The sequence below is a fragment of the Gigantopelta aegis genome, chromosome 8 (genome assembly GCF_016097555.1).
Source record: "Gigantopelta aegis isolate Gae_Host chromosome 8, Gae_host_genome, whole genome shotgun sequence".
Classification (NCBI taxonomy): Eukaryota; Metazoa; Mollusca; class Gastropoda; order Neomphalida; family Peltospiridae; genus Gigantopelta; species Gigantopelta aegis.
In genome coordinates this window covers 73,983,188-74,006,233 of record NC_054706.1, presented here as the reverse complement: position 1 = coordinate 74,006,233, position 23,046 = coordinate 73,983,188, and the positions used below count along the sequence as shown (strand labels likewise).

At 34.7% G+C, this 23,046-nt stretch overlaps 1 protein-coding gene across 3 annotated transcripts in view; it reads right to left on the bottom strand.

The window, feature by feature from the left end:
* LOC121378955 overlaps positions 1 to 23,046 on the bottom strand; it is a 67,902-nt gene that overhangs the window by 17,381 nt on the left and 27,475 nt on the right. For all 3 annotated transcript variants that reach the window (XM_041507358.1, XM_041507359.1, XM_041507360.1), the window contains 12 exons: positions 22,310 to 22,385; positions 15,646 to 15,699; positions 14,772 to 14,875; positions 12,753 to 12,858; positions 11,963 to 12,103; positions 11,236 to 11,286; positions 10,462 to 10,564; positions 9,696 to 9,803; positions 7,969 to 8,128; positions 7,214 to 7,267; positions 5,673 to 5,774; positions 4,753 to 4,828 (listed from right to left, as the gene is read on the bottom strand). In XM_041507358.1, coding sequence (XP_041363292.1) covers positions 4,753 to 4,828; positions 5,673 to 5,774; positions 7,214 to 7,267; positions 7,969 to 8,128; positions 9,696 to 9,803; positions 10,462 to 10,564; positions 11,236 to 11,286; positions 11,963 to 12,103; positions 12,753 to 12,858; positions 14,772 to 14,875; positions 15,646 to 15,699; positions 22,310 to 22,385 — 1,135 coding nt within the window. The remainder of the gene's footprint in view (positions 1 to 4,752; positions 4,829 to 5,672; positions 5,775 to 7,213; positions 7,268 to 7,968; positions 8,129 to 9,695; positions 9,804 to 10,461; positions 10,565 to 11,235; positions 11,287 to 11,962; positions 12,104 to 12,752; positions 12,859 to 14,771; positions 14,876 to 15,645; positions 15,700 to 22,309; positions 22,386 to 23,046) is intronic.

Here is a 23,046-nt window from a genome sequence, read left to right as displayed (position 1 = left end):
CACAAACAGTTAATGACAGCACCACATCAGCCACATCTGTAAGAAAGAAGTTGAATAAACACACAAACAGTTAATGACAGCATCACATCCACCACCTCTGTAAGAAAGAAGATGAATAAACACACAAACAGTTAATGACAGCACCACATCCACCACATCTGTAAGAAAGAAGATGAATAAACACACAAACAGTTAATGACAGCATCACATCCACCACCTCTGTAAAAAGATGAATAAACAAGCAAACAGTTAATGGCAGTACCACATCCACCACCTCTGTAAGAAAGAAGATCAATAAACACACAAACAGTTAATGACAGCACCACATCCACCACCTCTGTAAAAAAGATGAATAAACAAGCAAACAGTTAATGGCAGTACCACATCCACCACATCTGTAAGAAAGAAGATGAATAAACACACAAACAGTTAATGGCAGCACCACATCCACCATGTCTGTAAGAAAGATGATGAATAAACACACAAACAGTTAATGGCAGCACCACATCCACCACCTCTGTAAGAAAGATGAATAAACAAACACACACAAACAGTTAATGGCAGCACCACATCCACCACCTCTGTAAGAAAGATGAATAAACACACAAACAGTTAATGGCAGCACCACATCCACCACCTCTGTAAAGAAAGATGAATAAACACACAAACAGTTAATGACAGCACCACATCCACCACCTCTGTAAGAAGATGAATAAACACACAAACAGTTAATGACAGCACCACATCCACCACCTCTGTAAGAAAGATGAATAAACACACAAACAGTTAATGGCAGCACCACATCCACCACCTCTGTAAAAAGATGAATAAACACACAAACAGTTAATGGCAGCACCACATCCACCACCTCTGTAAGAAGATGAATAAACACACAAACAGTTAATGGCAGCACCACATCCACCACCTCTGTAAGAAAGATGAATAAACACACAAACAGTTAATGGCAGCACCACATCCACCACCTCTGTAAGAAAGAAGATGAATAAACACACAAACAGTTAATGACAGCACCACATCCACCACCTCTGTAAGAAAGAAGATGAATAAACACACAAACAGTTAATGACAGCATCACATCCACCACCTCTGTAAAAAGATGAATAAACAAGCAAACAGTTAACACCACATCCACCACATCTGTAAGAAAGAAGATGAATAAACACACAAACAGTTAATGGCAGCACCACATCCACCATGTCTGTAAGAAAGATGATGAATAAACACACAAACAGTTAATGGCAGCACCACATCCACCACCTCTGTAAAAAGATGAATACACACACAAACAGTTAATGGCAGCACCACATCCACCACCTCTGTAAGAAAGAAGATGAATAAACACACAAACAGTTAATGACAGCACCACATCAGCCACATCTGTAAGAAAGAAGTTGAATAAACACACAAACAGTTAATGACAGCATCACATCCACCACCTCTGTAAGAAAGAAGATGAATAAACACACAAACAGTTAATGACAGCACCACATCCACCACCTCTGTAAGAAAGAAGATGAATAAACACACAAACAGTTAATGACAGCATCACATCCACCACCTCTGTAAAAAGATGAATAAACAAGCAAACAGTTAATGGCAGTACCACATCCACCACCTCTGTAAGAAAGAAGATCAATAAACACACAAACAGTTAATGACAGCACCACATCTACCACCTCTGTAAAAAGATGAATAAACAAGCAAACAGTTAATGGCAGTACCACATCCACCACATCTGTAAGAAAGAAGATGAATAAACACACAAACCGTTAATGGCAGCACCACATCCACCATGTCTGTAAGAAAGATGATGAATAAACACACAAACAGTTAATGGCAGCACCACATCCACCACCTCTGTAAAAAGATGAATACACACACAAACAGTTAATGGCAGCACCACATCCACCACCTCTGTAAGAAAGATGAATAAACAAGCAAACAGTTAATGGCAGCACCACATCCACCACCTCTGTAAACAGATGAATAAACACACAAACAGTTAATGACAGCACCACATCCACCACCTCTGTAAGAAGATGAATAAACACACAAACAGTTAATGACAGCACCACATCCACCACCTCTGTAAGAAAGATGAATAAACAAGCAAACAGTTAATGACAGCACCACATCCACCACATCTGTAAGAAAGAAGATGAATAAACACACAAACAGTTAATGACAGCATCACATCCACCACCTCTGTAAAAAGATGAATAAACAAGCAAACAGTTAATGGCAGTACCACATCCACCACCTCTGTAAGAAAGAAGATCAATAAACACACAAACAGTTAATGACAGCACCACATCTACCACCTCTGTAAAAAGATGAATAAACAAGCAAACAGTTAATGGCAGCACCACATCCACCACCTCTGTAAGAAAGAAGATCAATAAACACACAAACAGTTAATGACAGCACCACATCTACCACCTCTGTAAAAAGATGAATAAACAAGCAAACAGTTAATGGCAGCACCACATCCACCACATCTGTAAGAAAGAAGATGAATAAACACACAAACAGTTAATGGCAGCACCACATCCACCATGTCTCTAAGAAAGATGATGAATAAACACACAAACAGTTAATGGCAGCACCACATCCACCACCTCTGTAAAAAGATGAATACACACACAAACAGTTAATGGCAGCACCACATCCACCACCTCTGTAAGAAGATGGAATAAACACACAAACAGTTAATGAGAACACCACATCCACCACCTCTGTAAAAAGATGAATAAACACACAAACAGTTAATGGAAGCACCACATCCACCACCTCTGTAAAAAGATGAATAAACACACAAACAGTTAATGACAGCACCACATCCACCACCTCTGTAAAAAGATGAATAAACAAGCAAACAGTTAATGGAAGCACCACATCCACCACGTCTGTAAGACAAAGATAAAACATACACAAACGAGTAAATAAACTAATGATTAAAACAACCAGTGGGTACTGGGTAATATAAACATATTTTTAACAACTGATTAAAAACAAAACATTTATAGTTTGGGAACTTCTTTTTAAAAAAACCCAGAACCACAATATACTAGTAAATACATTTATCAAAGTTTGTTTTGTTTAACGACACCTCTAGAGCACATTGATTATTAATCATCGGCTATTGGATGTCAATCATTTGGTAATTCTGACTCGTAGTCAACAGAGGAAACCCGCGACATTTTTTTAATGCAGCAAGGGATCTTTTATATGCACTTACCCACAGACAGGAAAGCACATACCACAGCCTTTGACCAGTTGTGGTGCACTGATTGGAACGGAAAAAAACCCAATCAGTTGAACGGATACATTTATTAAGTCTCTCAGAAGAAAGTCCCTCCTTAAGAAAAAACCCTAAAGTTCAGTTATATGAACCATACAGATAATGTGATTGCTTTTTGTACATTTTTTGTTTTAATAAAAATCAATATTTATATCAACGAGTATTCGTCATATCCTTAAGCCAAAAATGAGTAAAGGTAGGGTCAACTGAAACAAGAGCCTTAAGTGTTGGAAAGATGCATACCCGGACCACCAACACATTCTGACACTTTAACAAGTGAAAAATGCGTAATTTTAGTTAATAAAAAAACATGATTATTCCTGCTAACTGGGGGCAGCCATTTTGTTTCGTTTTTGTGTCGTCTGGTACTATAGCTTGGGGTGAAGTGATGTCAGCTCCGTCCGTATGCACAGTGTAAACAAACACTAGAATTTACGACAAGCTTCGCTTTCATTAACCTGATTTGTAAAACAACAATAAATGACTCGATATATTTAACTAAATATATTTCAATTTGCATCAATAGAATGAAATGGGGTTATAGTATTTTTCTCTCTTAAAAAAATCCAAAGAAAAAATGCATATTATTAGGCCTATTGGTAGGGTGCGTTGAAGCAAAAACGACCACTCACGATACCCAAGTGATCATTTTCTTTTCTTTGCGACTATGTAATTGGTCAGTTTTGTAATTTTTAATGGGAAAGTCTACTTAATCAAGGGTTTTACAGAATTATTTACAGTAATGAAGCAGGGTGGCTGATAATGTCCATTAACATTGTAGTCGCGACAGCCTTGGACAGGTTATCCCACAATACCCTGTGATCTTAAAAAACTGGCAAGTATTTTTGTACGTGTGTCTAGACAGTGGTAATCACTTACCTGGACGATACCCTGCAATATACACCTGCCAATCAGGAATCACATGTGCAGGCCACGGAAAGAAAGGACCAATTAACTAAAACAACACTCAAGTCAGTCCATGGGTTAATGTATGGACGAAACATGATACTATTATTTCGACACTGACAGTAGTGGTTTATTTTGTATTGAACAATAATACATGCTTATTACTTGCTTATGAGGATGGATATTAATACAGAACATTGCGAGGCACCCGCAAAAAATCAGGTACGTTTTGTTTCTTCAGTTCGAAGAATAATTCCTGATGTGACGCGTTACGTATTACGTAACCACCGGCTCGCCAGAGGGCGTATTCACTGGGATGGTACAAATTGGATGCACCCATTATATATAACAGCCGTCACATTTAACCATTTTATTAATTAACTATATGATTATACTTGTTGATATTAAGCAATAATGTGTATTATATATATCGTTGAATATGCATACCAGTCCAAATGCCTTAACTGGCACCTCCTATAAGGAATTCTAGAATCAATAATAAAAAAGAAATTTTAATCGTGTACCTTTTATTATAAGGGATCTGATAACCTTTCTCTGCTAATGGATGAAGACTTCGAGTGCCAGACATACATGTAGCACCTACAAAGAAAAGCAATGATGGTGTGCACATAACAAAGAACTTGATATGTCTATATGAGGGACAAGTCTACACCTCACACAATGCAGGTTGGTGTGCACATAACAAAGAACTTGTAATCATTATGCAAAATAAAAACTACGGATTATCACATAGATTTAAATGATGCCTTCCAAAGAAATCTTGTGGGGAAAACTTCAGGGCTTAAATTTTCTGTGATTCAGGAGAAATGTTAATAACGGCACCACATTACTGTGCAGTAAAGTTGAAACAGTTGCGTCATGATATAAGTAAATGATCTGGTAAGTTGCAGATAGATCATGACTAATTGCCAGTTCACAAAGCTCAGTTCTCGTTCTGCAGCAACTGAATGTGGATTCAAGCTGCTTCCTTACTAATTTTCCCCAAACTGTTAGTGGGAGCCCTTTATACAAAACGTTTCAGCAAACACTATTTCAATAGCTACTGTCATTTAAAAAACTGAATTTGATAATTTTCATGCAAGTTTGAAACTCAGAATCGCTAAACCTACTTTATGAACGATATGGCCATTAGTCATTATTAAACAACTACAGGTATAGTCCGTCCCACAAGGAAAGCCTTTTTTCATACATTGGAATTTTCTACAAATTATTTATTTCTGAGCCGATTGTTTTCAAAATTGGACACAAAATTAGTAAAAAAAAATTATTATTTTCAAAACATGTTTACTTTTCTTTTTACATCAAACCAAACTGAAATTATTTACCAAAACCTTTTTTGTACGAGGAAGGGACGGACTATAAGTCGGTTATGCTTCTCTTTCAAGCATCATCACATGAATTTTGAGTAATTATCTTGACTCACCTGGTGCTCGTCCACCCATATCGTTCATGCAATCTATATAGCTTTGGGCAATAGCAGCAAATAGCGTCGCCATGTTTTCTTCACCACTAGATATAACCAAGGCTGTAATGCAAAGAGTGTAAACAAAACAAAATACAAGTTTATTTTGTTTAACGACACCACTTGAGCACATTGATTAATTAATCATCGGCTATTGGATGTCAAACATTTGGTAATTCTGACTCGCTACATTTTTCTTAATGCAACAAGGGGCCTTTTAAAAACCCAATCAGTTGAATGGATCCATTGTGGTGGTTCAATCCTGCGACGCAAGCACCTCAAGTGAGCACTCAACCGACTGAGCAGCTAAATTCCGCCCCCAAAACAAAACAGAGACATGATATAGACCAAACAGCAAAATACTACCTGTTTTAATTGGTATTTATGATAGCCTATATCAGATTATAAGACTCCATCAGATGTGGGATAGTAAAAGTACACCTGAAGTGTTAGACATTTCGACTCGGGACGAATAAAAAAGAAAAGAAATGTTTTATTTAACGACGTTCTCAACACATTTTTTTTAAGTTCAGACATGTTTAAGGACCACACAAATATTGAGAGTGGAAACCGGCTCTCACCACTTCATGGGCTACTCTTTCTGATTAGCAGCAAGGGATCTTTTATATGCACCATCCCAAAGACAGGATAACACAACCCATGGCCTTTGTTACACCAGTTTTGGAGCACTGGCTGGAACGAGAAATAGCCCAATGGGACCACCAACGGGGATCGATCCTAGATCGACCACGCATCAAGCTACTGGGCTACGTCCCGCCCCCAACCCCGGACGAAGGTTGCCGAGGGTGTACTTTTTCTATCCCACATGACCGCATATATGATGGAGTCTTGTTTTCTCATTCATTCAATAAACTATTATTTTAGATGAACAGGTAAATATGGCTAACTAACATCTTCATTTGACCATTTTGTCATAAATAAACTACACAATCATATTTGCCACGTTTGTTTCATGTGTTAAATATGATTTAACAGAACAAATTAACAAGATAGCTTTTATAATGAAGGTTTTATTAACAAAATATGATCTGAAACTGTTGCTCGATTACCTCAGATCACCAACACATATACTAACAATGACGTAATACTCCCCATGTTAAATGCAACAATGTCATAGCCTATGCAAGATAGATTTATTTTGTATGGGCTGACGTCATGCATCAGTCTGTTTTGCATAGCTAGGGATGGGAGAAAAAAGACATGCACATGCTAGCTATTACTGTCTAAATGATTTACAGTCCACACAAAATTATTTCCTAAACATGTACAATAACTGTCCAACTTTTAATTTTTAAATTCTTTCAAATATCTACGTGTAGCGAGAATGAACTTCCACTGATGACACACGAGCCAGGAACCCACAATCCTCTGTGTGGGATTGCTAATTAATGTGGGAATTCCCACAAGCTAGGCACTGCCAACAGGAGGCCATGGGTTCTTGGTTCAACTATACTGAAAGGAAACCTGACTGAATGTTTTACCTTCTCCTGTAGCGAGATGCATCACTGTATCATCACTGATCCTCCAGTCTGGCACTGCAGAAATACACACACATTGAGATTATTATACAGTGTGTCATACTGATTTTATGAAACAAAATACAAACACAGACATTTATTACACACTACAGAAATACACACACAGATATTTATTACACACTACAGAAATAAAAACACACACATTTATTACAGTAGAAAAATACATACATAGACATTTATTACACACTACAAAAATACACACACAGACATTTATTACACACTAGGGAAATACAAACACAGACATTTATTACACATTAGAGAAATATACAAAAACCAATACAGACACTTGTGAAATATCAACACAAATATTTATTGGACATTATAAAAATATGAACAGAGATATTTATTACATTATAGAAATATCAACACAAGATATTTATTAGACGTTATAGAAATATCAACACAGATATTTATTACATTATAGAAATATCAACACAGATATTTATTGGACATTATAGAAATATCAACACAGATATTTATTGGACATTATAGAAATATCAACACAGATATTCATTATATTATAGAAATACATGTATGAACACAGATATTTATTGGACATTCTCAGACACTAAAACTTATTCTACAAAGTGTTTGTAAAGTCAAATTTTCACACAAACAACTTGGTAAAGACCTCCTGATTTTGACATTGATTGAGTTTACCATAAACCGTAGAACCTAACTTCAAAATGGATACTTACAACAAACCTTCAGCTTTCTGAGGCCACCAAGCTCTCTTAATTCGTGATGGATTATTTTTCCTGAACCACAAAATTCCCATGAACCGTTCTTGTATCCTAATGCATCTCCAACACCACTGAGCACCATAGCAGCCACGTAGCGTTCTGACATGGGAATCGGCTTCAAAAAGAAAAACTTGTAATCTTTGTTTAAAGACATTCCAGTATATCAAACAATGAATAGTTAAAGTTTGTTTTGTTCCATGACACCACTAGAGAATACCAATTTATTAATCATTGGCTATTGATGTCAAACATTTGGTTATTTTGACAATTAGCCTTAGAAGGAAACCTGTTAAATGTTTCCATTAGCAGTAAGGGAGATTTTGTGTGCATTTTCCAACACAGAACACCACATACCACAGACTTTGATTTACCACTGAGGATGTTTGATTATATGACCCCAGCACCACAAAAAAGTGCTATACCAACCGAGCTAGATTATTACCACCTCATACTACAAGAGTGTCCTACATACACCACCGAGAGAACACGCTCTTGGCCAATACACTTTAGAGACAAGCTATGGGGAACCAAATGTGAACTATCAACACCACACAGTTCATTAGGAACATACAAATCCTGATCTAAATTAAGAGCCATAACCAACAGTATTTGAATGCAAAAGAAGAAGAAGACTACAACCAGTCACCATTATATAATGAAGTCAATGATGACAGTTATATTGTACATTATCTTGACCACAAACACCAGTTTTCATCTGTCCAGGAGAAGAAAGGTATAATGCTATATGGGTCTAACAAAATAATAGTTATTTTAACTATATGAATGTGAAAGAGTGAGATTGAGATTGAGAGTGAGTATGTATGTATGTATGTATGTATCTATATATATTTATCATATAATATCTTACACTTTCAGTGCAATCAAAGTATGCAATATTTTTCAGATCACATACTTTAAGAATTTGATAACTTTGCAAATTAGATGTAAATTAGTCGAGGTCTCAGCACTAGGTTTTTTTAAATTTAAGCAAACGTACTTGGGTGACACTCCATGATTGACGTATGCATTCATAGTCATCAAATAAAAACATTTCAATGGCAATTTGACACTGAAAGCTGTCCAGCGTTCAGAAAACAAAAAACGTCAGGCATAACTTTATTTTGATGTAAGGACATCCAAAATGACGTCATTCGAGTTTGACATCATTTCCATTCAAAAATACACCGCGCCACATATTCTTACGTCATTTGAATATCTAGTAATGGCGGACTGGAATTAAAGTTGCGTGTACAGTTTACAAAAACATGTTGCATTAAGCTTGAGATTATATGATAAAGAGATTATTACCCTCGTATATTTCGGTATTGTCAATATCATATATTAGGAATAAAAATTGTATTATGCGAGCCTCTGACATATAGTCTTAAAGAGGAAACCCGCTACATTTTTTCATTAAAAAGCAAAGGGTCTGTAATATGCACCATCCTACAAGACAAGATAGCACAATATGATATTGACGATACCGAAAAACACTCTGGTAATAACCTCTATATATATATATTGTTCTCGCTCTCTCTCTCTCTCTCAATCTCAATCTCACTCTTTCACATATACATACATATATATATATATATATATATATATACATATCTTACTTTCAAATATAATGAACACCCTGTTAGCTGGTTTAGTTTATTTGTTAAACAATTTCTGATACTTACATCACAATTTGGTTCTTGTGAAATTTCTTTCTTCGTCCTCTCATCTGGATAGGCCAGGTCTAGAAGTTTATCAGCAGCACACTGAAGTTGCTCTTGGTATTGCACCTTCTAAATAAAGAAAATAACAAGTCTGTTAAAATCATTTTAATTAATTTGTTTTTAGACAGCAACATACTTCAGTGTTTTGTCATATTCCACATTATGAATAAACGTTAAAGTTTGCTTTGTTTAACGACACAACTACAGCACATTGGTTTATTAATCATCGGCTACTGGATGTCAAACATTTGATAATTTTGACATATAGTCTTAAAGAAGAAACCCGCTACATTTTTTCATTAAAAAGCAAAGGGTCTGTAATATGCACCATCCTACAAGACAGGATAGCACATACCATGGCCTTTGATATACCAGTCATGGTACACTGGCTGGAACAAGATATGGGTCCACCAATGAGGATCGATCCGAGACAGACTGCGCATCAGACGAACTCTACACCCTACATTCTGAATAAAGAAATTAATTAAGTTTGTTCAAATAATTTTTAAGTATATTATAGCTATAAACTTGTATGTGTGTTTAAACTTAGCGTCATGAAATATTAGTATTTTGTAAGGCCTCACTAAATTCACTAAAATTCCGCTCGCTGACATTCCTTAGATTTACAGTATTCAAGAACATATAACAAGTTTGTTTTAAATCAAAATAAAGACATTTCAGTAGTATTTTTGTTTAAACTATTGGAACAGTTATGTTTTGTACAGACCTCATAATTGCATTCATGGACGCCATTGAAACCATACATAGCTCCATACCAACAGGCTGCTATCACACCAGTACTGTCACTGTCTCCACAATCAATCATGGTCCTGGAAAACATTATTTACTATGATGTACATAACAAACATATACAAAACAAGCTGAGTAAATAAATCTCATCACACTACTACAGCAAAGTACCGTACAGGAAAACCTGCTAAAATCAGACACCATCAAAAGCTTAAATATAAATCAACTTGTAAAGAAATACAGGTAAAACTGACTCGTGATACAGTGACTCAAACATCAGACTTAACCTGAAATAAGAATCTTTAACAGGTGTTTTTCCCCAGACAGTACTGTACATATCAGTCTTTGGTATGTATCAATCATTTTTAAACTTGTGTGACTGTACTCGAGCAACAGTGGTGCATCCAGAAAATCCATTCAAGGTGAGGCCCCAAAAACATGTGGCCAAAGGTCACAAATATTCCTGAAGAGATTTGTCGGATTCTCCAATGTAAAAAATTAAAAAAATTAAATACAAATATAAATGCCACAAAATTTTGGGGAGCTGAGGAAACTGGGAGCCCCCTTAGATCCACCACCAAACAATGTTAACAAATGAAGGTGCCAGTCATTATATCAAAATTGATGGACAAAAGGAATAACTGATGTTTATAATGAGACCTGGGACTTTGCAAGCATTTATTTATTCATACAATATTTATTTTTTTAAATGTAGGTATATAAATAAAAATGGAGGATACAGAAACGATACCTTCTACACAACTCATCCCATTCCTTTCCAGCTGACAAGATGGCGTCATACCTAAAGAAAAAACAACACGAGTCTGAATTATTTTTCATTTGTTTAACATGTCCCCTAGAGGACACTGATTTATTAATCATCTGAATACATTCATAAAAACAACAAATAACAGACATAAATGTTTACTGGGACAGAAATTGAGATAGTAAAAAGACAGTTAGCCTTGGGTTTGAAAGAAGAAACTCACTACTGTCACATAAAGCAGCAAGGATTCTTTTATATGTATTTTACTTCCAGCCAGGTTAGCACATATCGTATCTCATGAGTTCTGTGCCATTGAGTTACATTACTATCCCCAATATATATTTCTGACTAACAAAAAACATACTGAACTCCAATGAAAATGAACAACTCAGATTTGTAGTGGTAAAAATGATCCAAGAAGAAATAACAGTACATTCAACTGATCTTGTATAACTGGGTGTGTTCTGGTAGGCAATAAACAACCCCAAAAGTGTATACAAAGGTTAGTGTTATTGTGCAAAAACAATTGAAAATGGGGGGGGGGGGGGGGGGGGGGGTAATGGAGTCCAGTATATACATCAACTTGTTTATGGTTGGACTTTGATAAAACTGTCGTGTGGGTTTTATTTTTACATGATCAGTATTTTTAAAAAGATCCATAGACTTGTGGATTTGATTTTCACAGTATTAGTATTATAAAAGAAAAACTTACGCTATCAATGGTGCATCATTGTGGAACTGGTTACACCCACTGATCTTATAATTCTCGGATAATTTTGGATCTGTGTCACGTGATGTACATGTAATATGATGATCATCCAGATACTTCAACAATTGTGCTTTGAAATGAAAGCTGTTTGTAAAAGTAAAATATTACAGTATCAGACATAACCTACATACAACATCCTCCCATTCATAACGACCTTTACAAATACTGTTTTCAGTAACTTAACAAATCAATCTTTTTTTAATTTTTTTTTTTTTTTTAAAATAATTCCATTCCTTTTTTTTCAGTATTACCGTATATATATAGAAGATTCGTTCTGAGAGTTTTTTTAAATGGAAATATCAACCAAGTTTATGTTAATCTGTGCATGTCGAGGCTCTGCACCGATTATTTATTTATTTATATTTTACATATGAATTAAAACAAAACAAGTAATGAATTTGATTTATCCCATAACACTTGTAAAATAACATTTAATTTAGTGTATCACAGTTATAAAGTCGGTAATATGACATCATGATTATCACAAATGTAGTTTGATGTCATGCACTTTAATTAAATAAAAACATTATGCTCAGGTATACAGACCTTGTTGGCCTGTAAACAAATAATACATTGACAGCAAAAAAATAATAATAACCAGGTTACTTTTATTAGACTGAGTTATGACATTTAATTCCATTATTCATTTGTAGAATTAGAGAATTATGCATAGCTAGAATTACAAACTTGCAATTTGTTTTTACTTCTTCATATAAAATGTAGATAAACTAACCAATCATCTTCATTTTCCTTCGTAAAACAACCAGCATCCTTCACATATTTCAACACTTTGGGTAATATGGAAATCAAACCACTTCCCCACTCTCTGGGTGCCTTTCCTAAAATATACAATAACAAAAGCTCACCTCTAAGCAACTGCATATTGTGATTAACTAAATACTGTTTCAAAACACTGAACACTTATATTTTCTGTATGTAGAATATACTGGTGACCTGAATATGAATATAAATTATATCATCATCATCATTAGACTCGCTTGCATGCATAGTATAGTAAGTATACTTTTCCAAAAGCACAGAACCTTTTCCTATTTACTGCTTGTAAAACATACTGGTTAAGTGAATAAAGGCTCCTGGTAGATTCTATACATGTATGGTGGACTGTTAAAACCGCATTCAAGTGGCACTGATCAAATGTGCTGGTTTATACAAAGTGCTGGATAAGACAGGTGTCACCCAAGCCATTGTAATTATGAGTTTATAGAGAAATTCACATTACACAGATGCCAGTTTGACAGAGTTTATTTTATACATATAACTGAAAATGGCAGTAGCAGTTTATAAAACATCTGTTTTATGTACAAAAAAAGAAGGTAAAAACATGCCCAAATTTTATAAAAATAAAACCATGCCCATATTTTATAACAGTTTTCATTTGTGACAACCATAAAGTTTCATTTACAGTAAAGTATATAATTCTGTCTTTGATATACCAGTCAATGGTCTGGTTAGAATGGAAAATCTCTGATGGATCTTCTAGGAGAGATCGATCCTACACACTGAGCCGAGTGCTCTACTACTGACCCACATCCTGTCCAACCAGTGAGCACTAGTACATGTATATCAATTGCTATTGTATGTGCTATCTTGCACACAAAAGAACTCTTGCTGCTAAATTGTAAAAAACAGGCATAAAAAAAACCCAGCCATTGTGCTGGGGCCAATTTCACTAAACATCGTAAGTTTACGTCTGCGACAAGCAGTTATACCAGACATACGTTTACATATGTTTGGCATCTATTTCACACATAAAATTTCATCATTACGGAAGCTGGAGTATTTTAAAGACAAAAGTAAATGAAATATGTGTTCTTCTAACTATATTTGTTTAATTATAATAGTAATAAGAATTGTTGTTTATTCATAGATTTACATTTACATGCAAAACTAGGCTTACGATGTGTTGTGAAATTGGACCCAGGACTGTATTATTTATCTGGGGTTAGATTAGAGAGGTTTTTGGTTAAGAGAGGTCAACCTATTTCACACGGAAAATTACCTCATTACAGAAGATGGACCATTTTAATGACCTAAAAAAATGAAACATGTATACTTAAAACTATATTTTCTGTACTATGGTAGTAATAAGAATTGTGTTTTAGTCGTAGATTAGGCTTACGATGTTTTGTGAAATTGGGCCAAGGCCTCATCTAACATTACATGATCATTGAAAAACAATTCTGATGGGTTCTGATAATCACAGGGCACACAACCAAAAGAAAACAATTCTGATGGGTTCTGATAATCACAGGGCACACAACCAAAAGAAAACAATTCTGATGGGTTCTGATAATCACAGGGCACACAACCAAAAGAAAACAATTTCTGATGGGTTCTGATAATCACAGGGCACACAACCAAAAGAAAACAAATTCTGATGGGTTCTGATAATCACAGGGCACACAACCAAAAGAAAACAAATTCTGATGGGTTCTGATGATCACAGGGCACACAACCGAAAGAAAACAATTCCCATAAAATTAAAACTCCTGGTTTGTTATGTGGCTGCAGTGTGTTTCCTTTCCTCTGTGAATCCAAAGCCAAGTTGTGTGTCCAGGACAGCATGCTTGGACATTCATTGAATAATAACATAAAAATAAATTATATCATCACCACCACCACCACCACCACCACCACCACCATCATCATCATCATCACCCAAATTATCATGACATCAACACCACCATCATCATCCCATCATCATCATCATCACCATCATTATCAGACTTGCCTTGTATGGCGTATGCTGTGAAGAGAGCAGACGCCAGAGATCCCAGGTATCCTGTTGGGTGATGGTGAACAGACACAGCAATTAAATCATCCACGTCTTCAGGCCTGGAAGTTAACACAAAGATCATAGAGTCATCTTAGTCAGGAGAATCATAGTATGAACTCGTCTCCAGATGGTTACCATAGATTTCATTTTATTTTTGTTTCAAGTGTAGGGCTTTTAGACATGTATTTAACATCTGTTTGAAATTTTTATATCATTTAAAGTTGTTGTTTTTTAACGACACCACTAGAGTACATTGATTTATTAATTATCGGCTATTGGATGTTAAACATTTGGTAATTTGGACATATAGTCTTAGAGAGGAAACCAGCAACATTTTTCCATTAGTAGCAAGAGCTCTTTTATATGCACCATCCCAGATAGGATATCATATATCACAGCCTTTGATATACCAGTTACGGTGCACTGGCTATAACGAGAAATAGCCCATAATAGACAGGAATCACTCCTAAACCGACCATGCATCAAGTTAGCACTTTACCACTGGGCTACTTCCTGCCATCTATAATGTTTAAAAAGTCATAAAATATTATCCCATGTAAATCAATTTTCTAAATTGTGTATTAGAAATGTTGTTCGGGTACTGCCAGGATTACAGGAATAGATGCATGAGAATGAAATACCGTAAGTGAGAAAAGTCTTCAGTGGACAATTAGTCCAGAAAGAGGAAAAAACTTACCATTATCAAAAGCATTATGGTATATTGAGAAGATTTTCTAAAAATAATTATTTTGATTGTCTAAGCAATATAATTACAAACTGTCGATACACCGCTTGTACATATAAAGTATTAGCACACCCATGCACTAACCTTGGATATCGCTGTCCAATACACATCGATGTCATGGAAGCATAACAACTTCTGCTATAAGAAAAGAAAACATTCTGAGCTACTTTTCGACCAACTAAGTTAAGTCAAGCAATTAGCTCCATTTTCAATATTGATAAACCATTCTAAATTAAGCTTCAAAATTACCTTCAAGAAATTATGTAACATTTTCTATTTGGCTTTAATCCTATAGCACCAAAACCAACCCAAACCTTTCCCTGACCTGGACGTAGGAGCCAATGCAGTGCCCCAGACAGGTGTGTGCTACAACAGCTTGTTCTGAATGTGCATGTTAAAACCTATGACCTGACCTGACCTGAGGTTTGATTTAAACCAAATAAAAGTTACAAATCAATATTTAATTTGTTTCAACAAAAGTAAATTTAAATATGATAGGATCAAATATTTTTTGTTTAGCAAATGGCTGAAGGCTGGTTGTCCTGCCGATTTGTTAAAGGAAGGGACAATTAAGGCATTTGGCCTGGTATGCATATTCAACGATATATAATGCACATTATTGCTTAATATCAACAAGTATAATCGTATAGTTAATTAATAAAATGGTTAAATGTGACGGCTATTATATATAACGGGCGCAGCCATTTTGTACCATCTCAGTGAGTACGCCCTCTGGCAAGCTGGTGGTTACGTAATACTTAACGTGTAACGTCAGGAATGAGCCTTAGAACTAGAGAAACACAATCTACCTGGTTTTTGCGGGATGATAAATAGTCATACATTGCAATGTTCTGTAATAATACACATCCCAGTAAGCCAGCAATAAGTATATCCAACACTATATATACATTATTTTTCAATACAAAATAAAATACCATTGTCAAAGTGGCTACACAACAAGTCAAAATAATTAACAATGTTTTGTCCATGCATTAACCTACGTACTGAAATGATACAAGGAGTGTTTTCTTAGTTAATTGGTCTATGCTGTTAGTTGCTTCTACCTGTGATTCCTGATTGGCAGGTGTGTATTTGATTGGTAACAGACGAGCCAATTAATTGACGCTGTCTAGACATAAAAATACATATCGGTATTGTGGAATATTACCTGTCGTTGTCGTTTTTGCTCCAACGTAGCATACCAATAGCCTTGAATAGGCCTAATAGTGTACATTTTTCCTTTGGATTATTTAACAGAGAAAAAATATTATAACTCCATTTTGTTCCGTTAATGCAACTTGAAATATATTTAGTTAAATAGTTTATTATATTATTACGTCATTTATTACCCCAGCGGTCACTCATAACAGGGAAAATATTTTCCATATTTTCTCAGTGAGAAATATTCTGCATTGGTCTAACGAACAATACTACTGGACAATTTGATGCTTACAAACCAATGACCTTGTCGGTACTAAATATGACATCATCACGATTTGGCAAACACACAAAATGACGTCATGTACTTTAAAGAGTTTGCGTTTACGTCTCTCTGTTTTTGGTGTTAAATTTATAACAAAATGTCATTTTAATGCAATTCCTTATGGATTTTGTAGCAGAATAAAGAAAACTTTTGTTTTTGAAAATTATCTATGAACGTGATTAAATTACAAAGTTATAGCAATTCTCAGAACACTGAGTAAAGTGGTTTACATCGTTTCTATACAGATTGGCCTTAATAATAATAATAATAATAATAATAGTAATCTTTATTTAAAGAAGGTTACACAAATAGTAGTACACTAATCTCCCTTGTGGCCTGTCTATTAAGCATTAAACATTATTACTCAACATATAATGAAATAAAGAATGTAATAACAAAACACAACATAATTATTCTTCATTAAATGCATCGAAACTATAAGGTAAATACACATGATGCATACATAATTAATACAATTTTGTTTACATATACAAACAAATGTTATCACAACTTGATATAATCATAAACAAATATAATATAAACGTACAGACTCCTGAGTAAAGATTTTACTGAACATTACCAAGAGCCAGTGTTATGATTTTTTTAAATTGTCTTTTAAATGAAAGTAGGGATACACTTTTTTTAATAGAATCTGGGATTGTATTCCATGTTTCAACACCGGAATATCTGATGGAGTGTTTATACAATTCAGTGTTGGGTCTTGGCAATACAAGATTATTATGTGTTGCTGATCTCAGGTTATATTTATTTGAGCCTGATGATGGTATGAAATAATCACTTATATATGCAGGTGTCAGATTGTTCAACGCCTTATATACTAATGTACCTGTATGGTATGTGCACCTATAATCAAAAGGCAACCACTGTAATCCCTTAAAGAGATCTGCTGAAGGAGTTAGCAGTGGTTTATCAAGGATTAGCCAAGCCGCTCTTTTTGGTAGCTTTATTAATCTGTCAACGTATGTTTTATTGCAACGACCCCATGTTACTGACCCATAATCAAATATGGGAAGAATATATGCATTATAGAATAGAGATTTTGATTCTGGGGTGAGAAATTTGCTAATTCATCGCAAAAGAGCCAGTTTAGATGAAACTTGTGAACAAATGTGATCAACTTGTGTGTTCCAACTAAGATTTTGATTAACACAGAGTCCTAAATGTTTTTGACAATGAGCAGGTGATATAGGGTTATTATGTGCATGTGCGTGTCGAAAATAAAGGCTTTTAGAGAAAAAAATTGCTGAGGTAATAAATAGAATAACAAAATCGGTACCAGTTATTATTAAATTTATGTCCCTCATGAAATAATTTTAATTTGTCACTCGCTAAAGCTTGTGACAATTGAAAATTATTTCACTCGGAACATAAATTTGATCATAACTGGTAACTCGTTTGTTATCCTCTATTTAAGCTGTTTTACAAGTCAGATTGATCAAAGAGAAGCGCCGTGTCAAAAATTACTGCTTTTGTTTACACTGTATATACAGGAGATGGTCAGGAGCTGACGTCACTTCGCCTCAAGCTATACCACCGGATGTCTCAAAAACGAAACAAAATGGCTGACCCCAGTTAGCAGGAATAATCATGGGTTTTTTATTAACTCTAAAATTAAGCGTTTTTCATTTGTTAAAGTGTCAGTATGTGTTGGTGGTCTGGGTATGCATCTTTCCAGCACATAAGGCTCTTGTCTGAGTTGACCCTACCTTTAAGTCTACATAATAACACTCCTTTTTGATTGCAAATGCATGGATAGTCTAAACAAACTCTTTCAATACATGATTATGAGTCACACACACAGAGAAAATTCAATCTTGTAGTCTATACAATTTAATTCAATATGGTATCACCCACACAATTTTATTTTCTCCCATCCCTAGCTAGTGTAACAAAACGATAAAATCGGAAACTGAAATATTTGGCTGTCCGCTGTATTTACGGAAAATAGCGGATAAAATACGGAGCTATAGTGCATGGTGAAGTCTGATTGGCTATTACAAAGTTGTCAGATGCCATGCTTTTGAAGTAAAAGTCACTCCGAATTTCAGTTGTTGTATTTTCGCTTTCCAGGTTAGTAAAAGACAATGTACAGAAGACCTGCACGTCCCACACCTTGGCAAAAACACAGTTTATGTAAATATATGTATAACAAATTGACATGTCCAGTTAATTTGATGTTTTGTTAATAAATGGTTATCGCGAACGATGAGTCGCATGACCTTGAGAGTTGGTAAGTTATGTAGGATTATATTAGTAAATCTAAGTTTATGGTTTACGGAAAATGAATTGTTGCTCCAAAATACTTTATTAATATGATACAGTCTAATTGTTGGATAGTAAATATTATGTTTGTACTCGATTTAAAACAAGGGAAAATAACTTGATGAATACATGTAATTGCCTTGACTGATAGCGTATTATGTAGGTCGATCGGTCTATATGACTGGTCAAGAATTACAGTCTAGCATTATCAAGGGAAGTAATTTTAATGTTCAGAAGAGAAATATAAATTTCAGTCTAGCGTTACTAAGGCAAGTAACTCCACTGTTTACATTTTAATGGTTCTGAATAGAAACTGAAGTTGTGTGGTTTCAATATTTAGTTATTTGAATTAATTGATCAATTAGGTAAGCTAGAGTTAATTGATTAAGAGTTAACCCCATATGGGTTAAAGTGGAGATTGAATATGTAGTTTAATGTCATGATTTTGTTAATTAAGAGTTAACCCCATATAGGCTAAAGTGAAGATTGATATTGTTGACAGAATGACTGTGGTTTATGGTCATGATAATGTATCGAGTCCTTTTGTACAAATTGATTGGTTAGTCATCCAAGTGCGAGTGTACTATAATAAGAATACAGGTTAGATCCGTTAACCAAGCTTAGTAAATATTAGTGTTGAAGTCATTAATGTTGATGTTGTAGTGCCTTGTGCATATTCATGTAACATAACTTGACATGATGAAAAGTGGTCAGATGCCATGCTTTTCAAGTAAAAGTCACTCCGAATTTCAGTTGTATTTTCGCTTTCCAGCTTTCCAGGTGACTGGTATAATTGGAACCTTACACTATGCAAGACCCATTCCATGACATCAGCCTATACAGAATACATTTGTCTTGTATAGGCTATGACGTCATTGTGTCCAGCTTAACATGGGGAGTATGATGTCGTTGGAATTATATGAAGTCATATTAATGCAAGTTAATGAGTTTTAGATTGATATTTTGTTATTAAAACCTTCATTTTGTGAACCTTCTGACTACTGCAGGTAAGATATCTAGTCCAATGTCATGCCAATTCACATACTGTACACTGTATAAAGTGCATTCCCCAATTCATATTTCCCACAGTTTTGCACACAACACTCACCGGAAAGACTGGTATAACATGAAACAGAAGACAAATGAGCTTCCTGTATCTTTAGATTTTTCTTTTTCTTTTACCAATAGCTTGTATGTTTGAGTTGAAAAAGTGGTTTTTGGCTAGTATTTTCGCTTGACAATAATGGCGGCACGTCGCGGTAATTTTCAGGGATCGATAGCTGATTGTGGCAGTTAATTTGGTAATAAATTTGAACGAAAATCACCAAATATTGGAATAGTTCGTTTTTTAAAAAACAATTCGGGTCAGAAAACTACTGTTATCGGGAATTATAGACATAAATACTGGACAGCTGGCCACAAATGCCAGTAACTAAACGTGACTTTTTCGATTTCCTGCTTAATTTTAGTCAACATTAACTGATCAAAAATATACAAATTATAAAAACCCACAAAAATAATATGAACTTTATTTTATGTATTTAAATAATTATTTAAAGGAGGTGGCAATTAAGGCATTTGGACTGGTATGCATATTCAACGATATATAATACACATTATTGTTTAATATCAACAAGTATAATCATATAGTTAATTAATAAAACGGTTAAATGTGACGGCTATTTAGTATTATATATAATGGGCACAGCCATTTTGTACCATCCCAGTGAATACACCCTCTGGCGAGCCAGTGGTTACGTAATACTTAACGCGTCACGTCAGGAACAGACTGAAGAAACAAAACGTACCTGAATTTTTGCTGGTGCCTTGCAATGTTCTGTATGAATAATCATCCCCATAAGCATATATTATTGTTCAGTACAAAATAAACCACTACTGTCATTGTCGAAATAACTGTATTATGTTTCGTCCATACATTAACCCACGGACTGACTGGAGAATCGGAGTGTTGTTTTAGTTAATTGGTCCTTTCTTTCTGTGGCTTGCACATGTGATTCCTGATTGGCAGGTGTATATTGCAGGGTATCGTCCAGGTAAGTGATTACCACTTTCTAGACACACGTACAAAAATACTTGCCAGTTTCTTAAGATCACAGGGTATTGTGGGATCCTGTCGCAACTACAATTTTAATGGACATTATCAGCTATCCTGCTTTATTACTGTAAAAATAATTCCGTAAAACCCTTGATTCAATAGACTTTCCCATTAAAAATTACAAAACTGACCAATTACGCAGTCCCAAATAAAATAAAATTATGAGTGGTCATTTTTGCTCCAATGCACCCTACCAATAAGCCTAATAATATGCTTCTTTTTTTTTTCTTTTTTTTTTAAGAGAGAAAAATACTATAACCCCATTTCATTCTATTGATGCAAATTGAAGTATATTTAGTTAAATACTTTATTATACTATCAAGCCATTTATGTTGTTTTACAAGTCAAGTTAATGAAGGCGAAGCACCTTGTCGTAAATTAGAGTGTTTGTTTACACTGTGAATACGGACAGAGCTGACATCACTTCACCTCAAGCTATAGTACCAGACGACACAAAATGGCTACCCCCAGTTAGCAGGAATAATCATGGTTTTTTTTATTAACTCTAAAATTATGTGTTAAAGTGTCAGAATGTGTTGGTGGAGTAAAAATTATAAACTTGTACCTACTCAACGTGGTTTTTGTCGAAAATTAATCCTGTAGTCTAAAGGTTAATTTGTACTGTTAAATTATATTTATTCATGTCTTAACACATGAAACAGATGTAGTAAAATATGATGGTGTAGTTTATTTATGATAAAATGGTCAAATAAAGATATTACTTTTTCAGCAATTTTTTGTTTGTTTGTGTAAAATAATGGTTTATTTATCGAATGGATAAGAGAAAAATATTCCACCATGGGATAGAAACAGTACACCGCATATGATGGAGTCCATTTTAAATCAACTATTATTTAATGTTATACCTTTTGTTACAAGAGGTCTGATCATCTTTGTGCATAGTTGATTCAAGTTCAGAAGTACAGGATGTAGATGATGGACCTGTAAGATTATGAACAAATAAGCACATAGTTATACAGATAGAGAAATAAACAAATGAATTAAAGGAATATTTATTTAAGTACAGAAACAGAGAGAGAGAGACAGAGAGAGAGACAGAGAGACACAGAGAGAGCAATAAAGAATCATTCAGCATTTGGCAAACTTGATTTAAAAAAACATTTTGAAATGAGAGCTATGGAACAAAACTCAATGAGTTTATTAAAGATCAGCTGTATCAAAAAATACTATGTTGTACTTCAAACAAGAGTTGGTGGAGCAAGAGTCAGATGTAACATTAACAGATTCTGGGTTTGTATCTCAGGACAGAATTCCCTAGTGAATTCAGTTTAGACAGTCCACTGTATGTGATCTTACTTTTTTTTTTTTAAATTTGTGAGTGAGTTTTCCTCCATTGGGGTTTTACCTAATTAGGGTTTTGTGTTTCCCTCCACTTTCAGAGCAGCACATACCACACACTATGATCTATCAGTTATGGATAAATAATAACATACTTATATTGCAAAATTATTTTCATACAACAAATATTGAAAAAAAATCCAACAGGTACAACTATGCTATTATTGACTATGTACAAATTGTACCATGCATTTGACATAGATTTCTGAGTATGTATAGATTTTGAACCCTCAAGTATTATCGT